The sequence below is a fragment of the Elephantulus edwardii genome, unplaced genomic scaffold (assembly GCF_000299155.1).
Source record: "Elephantulus edwardii isolate Elephantulus edwardi_28Jun2011 unplaced genomic scaffold, EleEdw1.0 scaffold00103, whole genome shotgun sequence".
Lineage (NCBI taxonomy): Eukaryota > Metazoa > Chordata > Mammalia > Macroscelidea > Macroscelididae > Elephantulus > Elephantulus edwardii.
Window position 1 is genome coordinate 3,413,821 of NW_006399853.1, and position 5,374 is coordinate 3,419,194.

General features: G+C 43.9%; 1 protein-coding gene across 1 annotated transcript in view; it reads right to left on the bottom strand.

Moving 5' to 3' along the window:
* The window catches only part of ACAA2 (acetyl-CoA acyltransferase 2), a 26,153-nt gene that overhangs the window by 18,222 nt on the left and 2,557 nt on the right, over positions 1–5,374 (bottom strand). The window contains exon 2 of the mRNA XM_006891706.1: positions 70–256. Within this exon, the coding sequence (XP_006891768.1) occupies positions 70–256 (187 nt within the window). The remainder of the gene's footprint in view (positions 1–69; positions 257–5,374) is intronic.

A 5,374-nucleotide genomic window follows, 5' to 3' on the forward strand; every position in this document is an offset into this window, starting at 1 on the left:
CTTGCCACTAGGCCACCAGAGCCCCCAGCATTTATTATCAGGAAACTCTTTTCAGAAACTGATAGAGACTTCCCTTCTGCCCTACCAACCTGCATGACGTTGCCCACAATGACGCTGTCAACGGTCTCAGGAGGGATGCTGCCAGCCGACAGGGCTGCCCTGGCGGCAAATTCAGCCAAATCAGTGGCGGTGAAGTCTTTCAGAAGGCCACCATAGGCCCCGAAGGGCGTTCGCTTGGCAGCCACGATGAACACACCTATTGCAACAAGAGAGAATCGTGAGTTCTCAGACCGGTCAGTGTCCCTGACACGCTTTAAATAATCTCATGGAGAAACCTTAAGGCCGGACTTTGCTTTTTAGAAACCTCAAAACACACTGCCGTCGTGTCCAAACCAGCTCAAAGCCCACCCTTCATTGGGTTTTCAAGGCTGTCAGCTACGTGGGAGGAGACTGCCTGTCTTTCTCCTAAGGAGCCTCTGGTGGATGGATTTGAACCAGCAGAGAGGTCTGGCCCCTTGGGTTAGCAGTGCAACCCCCTAAGAATCGGGCCACCAGAACTCACCTGAATTGTCAGATAACTGAACACCTTTTTTGTACAGTAACATGGAGAGTAAGCCTCACCCATATAAAGGGCATTCCTGTTTATCAGCGTGATCGGTGTCTACAGCAGGACCCAGCTCTGTGCTGCATGTTACAGGGCAAATCCATCTCTTAGACACCATTCTTGTTCCCTCAGGGGAACAGCAAGGCTGGAAACCTTTGTTTAAGATAGAAGTGCATTCTGCGTACCCAGTCACAGAATCAAAAAACGTTCCAACTACGTGGTTCCTTAAAATTTGTCAGCGATTATTTAATCTTGTAAGAACTCCCTCTAGAAAATTCTCCACAAGAAGTTCTCTCCAATCTCTGCTGAAAAAGTTTCTGTAGGAAAACACACCCCACTGCGTGAGGAAGCCTCGTCAGGAGTGGAGAACGCAATGAATGAATGCAATGTCTTCTATATGCCAATTCCAGGCCTACCCACCCACCTGCCTATCTGGCAGCTCCTGTGGGCTATTGGTAAGGAACTGCAATGACAAAGCAAAGGCACAAGGTTTGAATCCCGCAGCTGCTCTGCGGGAGAAAAATGGGCAATCTCCTCCCACCTGATTTACTGACTCTGAAAACCTGCTGGAGGGTCAGCTAGGATTTGGTTCCGACTCCATGTCACCTAACATCTATAAAAGTCCTTCTGTTGCTGGCAAGCCAATTCAGACTCATAAAGACCCAGCAAAACAGCAAAGGACAGACAGCCCCACAGTGTCCAAGGCAGTAAATTTTGATGAAAACCAATGGCCACAGCTTTGTCCAATGGAGAGAGTTAGAACTACCTTTTTTGGGTAGCATCTGAATGCTTCACCCCTGTACCACCAGAGCCCCTTCTGAATTAGGTTAAGTATTTACTCATTTGCTTAGAACAGCTACCAGGAACAGGAATGCAATCCTGTGTGGATTTCAGTTTCAAGTTCAAAGCAATATGGCAGCCCTGCCTAACTGTTGGGAGGGCATGAACATTTCCAAGACAGTAAACGAACTAATATTTACTGGGTGCACAGTGCCAATTACCGTGACAAGGGCCAGTAACCCGGCTCCTCTTCTACAGTAGCATCTTACTGTAGTTTGGGTAAAGGTTTCTTAGCAGTTAAGCTCTCATTCACTACTTTCTATGCAGGTTGTTCAGCGCCACAGGTTACATTCTTCCTAATTTGTGAACAATCTCATTGTTTCCCTTCTAGTTGTCCTATTTCCATGCCCTGATACTGTCTCACCTTTGTTTTAGAGTAGCTGTTGATCAGTTAGTGTGATTAGTTCTCCTTGATGACAAAAGGAAACATCCCATTCAAATGATCCTTTCCCCCCTACAACAATCACTCACACACCCTTCTTTCTTATCCACTAGAAGCTCTTGGCGAGCCCTGGTGGTGTAATGAGTAGTAAATCCAACTGCTAATCAAAAGGTTGGCAGTTCGAATCTACCAGGTGCTCCACAGGAAAGAGAGCAGCAACCTCTTCTGATGAAGATTTTCAGTCTTGGAAATGCAATACTTGGTCACTATGGATTGGAACTGACTCCATAACAGTGAATTTGGCTGGCTGGTTTTGGGGAGTAGGCTACGTAAGAGAAGTATGTGTATTTTTTGTACCAATCATTATTTTAAGACCAATACTTGGGTTCTGGTCATGGCCACTATTACCTGTAATTATTATAGGTGAGCCACTATTTCTTTATGAACATCAATCCTCCTGTTTAACAGGAAAATGGGGGGTGAGGGGTGGAAATATGACTACATACAGCATGCAGCACTGTGATTTTAAGAACATCAGATTTCCTAAATACAGTGTTGATACATGTATTTTTCTCTTAAAATGATTACCAATTTTAGCACAACTTCAAATGTCTGTATTACAAGAAAAAGATGAAAGCTCTCTCTTCTTGCAGGTAACATGGCAAAAGGTCTGGGTCCACTCTGAACCTTCCAGGGGTGCCCCCCTTTCTTCTTTCCTTTCCTCTTTAATTCTTTCACATGGCCTACCTTTATCTTTCACCAATCATGCCTCCTTTGCATTACCTCAATAAACCTTTTCCATTTGTTTTGCTAAGTTAACCAAAAAAAGGAAAAGATCACAACCACTACTATTTGGGAGCTCTGGTGTCCTAGTGGCAAGAAGCTGTGTTGCAATCCCGAAGGTACATGGTTCGAGGCCACTGCTGCTCCACGGGAGAAGGATGGGCAATCTCCTCCTGTCAGGGCCTCGCTAACCTGCAAAGCAGGAGCAGCAACACCTTGTAAAAACAGCAGGACCACCTATCTTGGCTTGACCATCTGTTCTGCAGAAAACAACTCCAGGAAGCAGTATGCTAATGAATAGGGAGTGACTAAAGGCCTCAGAATTCTAGTAATGTGATACCTTCTTATTTTCCAATAGATACCATAGGATATCCCGGAAGATGTCTTTGTTTTGTGTGAATGTCTGGGAATGTTCGATCTACCAGTCAACATCTCGGACAAATAAGAGATAATGCGATTACTCCTGCACGCATGTTCCTAAGATAGATATATATATACCCTTGCCAGAATATTAAACTTGCTATTTGTCATCAGCAATTAGCTTCTCCGCATCTTTATTTCAACCTGGTGCCTCCTTTTGGCGGAATTCTCCCGACATATCGGGGCTGGATCCCTGATATCCTCCCATGCAATTAACTGTCTCTGAAAACTCACTGGAGGGTCAGCTATGGGTCAGTTCCAACTCAGTGGTATACACCACCAACACCACCACCTCCACCACCACAATAAAATATTAAAGTGAGAAACCAAGAGAGTTATAATTTCCTCTTTAAAAAGATAATTCATCAAATGGCAGCTTTTAAGTGAACTGTATTTTCTAGATTCCGTGTCTTAAAAAAAAAAATCAATGTGCTGCTTTATTAAGTAAATACAGGATTTCAGATTTAGGAAGGTGGTTGACAAATGTATCTGGTAAGAAACTGGATACACTACATTTTTGTACTTAAGCTACCCACATGCCACTTTGGCCCTTCTTGTTACTGAAGGCGAGGGTTCTTTCCGTAGTCATTTGCCAATAAGACAAATGGATTGCAATATCCATATGCACTTTATTACAGATCTGGGAGGACAGCAAGTTAGCCTCAAAGACCGCCTCTCCATCTGGGAGATGTCACCAGGCTTTTATACTAGGTTGTGACACCAACTTACTTAACAAACTTTTGTTAGTAAAATAAAAAAATTTCTATATCTGAAAGAAAACCATTCACACCCAGATACTCCCTTTCTGGGCAAAAAGGCAGATTAAGTTACAGTATACATACATTAGGAAAAAAACAGCTTCAAAGAGAAAACAGCTAATCTAGGAGATGCAAATCCTCCTCTGATAAACATATTAGAGAAAGGACACTAAGAATTCTAAGGTCAAGCAATTAGCCTTTCAGGCTGGAGAAAACAGACGCTGCCAGTTTCATAACTATATAACTATAGTTCCATAACTGATACATACACAGAGAATTCTGAACTTATCACTACCACTCCATCATTCTGAGTTCTAGATAGATAGATCTAACTGCCTACAATATTGTCATCTGTGCGTCCAAGAAACATCAAAACTTTTGCCTAAAATGGAATTTTCAGTCTTCCTTTTCAAACTACTGTGGGCACAAGGTCTTTCACCTCACTCCTAATGGAACTAAAGTAAACCCATCCCAGGCCAGTATGTCGGCTTCCACTCACAGTGGCCCTATAAGACAGAAAGCTCACATAGAGATCTTGTAAGACAGGGTGGAAAGGTCACATATAGACCCTGTAAGACAGGGCAGAAAGGTTACACACAGACTCTGTAAGACAGGGCAAAAAGGTTACAGAGCTGCCAACCCAGAGGCAAGCGGTTCGTATCCACAAGCTGCTCTGAGGTAGAAGGATGGGCAATTGTCTCCCATGAGATTTATAGCTTCTGAAAAGCTGCTGGGGGTCAGCTGAGTCAGTTCTGATTCCATGGCAGTGAGGGAGTTTGTTGTCCTTCCTCTGCCTGCTCCTAGTACATACTACCTGACAAGCACACGGGAGGAATTTAGCCATGAACTAGCACGTGTGATGTAATCTAACCCTGCAGAAGGGAGCCTGATTTCCAGAAACCCAGCTGCCACTGGTGGCTTAGTGGCAAGGAGTGGAGCTGTCAACTCAAACACTGTTTGAAGCCACCAGCTGCCCACGAGAGGAAGCTGGGGAATCTACTTCCATGCAATTTATTTTCTCTGATCTGCTGGAGGGTCAGGTATGAGTTGCTTCTGACTCAAAGGTACATAACAACAATAACAGGCTGCATTGCCAACCTGGAGGTTCATGGTTCAAATCCACCAGAGCAAGAAAGATAGGCAATCTCTTTCCATATGAATCTGAAAACTTACTGGAAAACCAGCTTCGGGATGGGTCCAAATCAACTGTACATAATAATAACAGCAGGCTGATGATAGGAGCTGTTCTACTCACTGTCACCTTGTCTCTGCTCACCCTGTTTCTCTAAGTAATCAATTCTCTAAGTCTTTACAGCGTCTGGTCTATGCTCTGCCGAACCACTGCTTCACTGTCATTGTGCTGGATCAGCGCTTTGATAAGTATATTCTCAGCAACAACAAAGAACTCGTAAGGAGCAGCACAGCAGAGACTTGTGCTCCCCCAGCTGCTTCCCTGTGAAGGGGTACCAACATAAACACCGTTCCTCAAGGCAGGAACCAGAAATGATTCTTGACATTTTCTCATTTACTTGCCAGATCCAACCTGTTATAAATTTTTTTTCTCTATGCATCTTTTTCTTTTTTTTT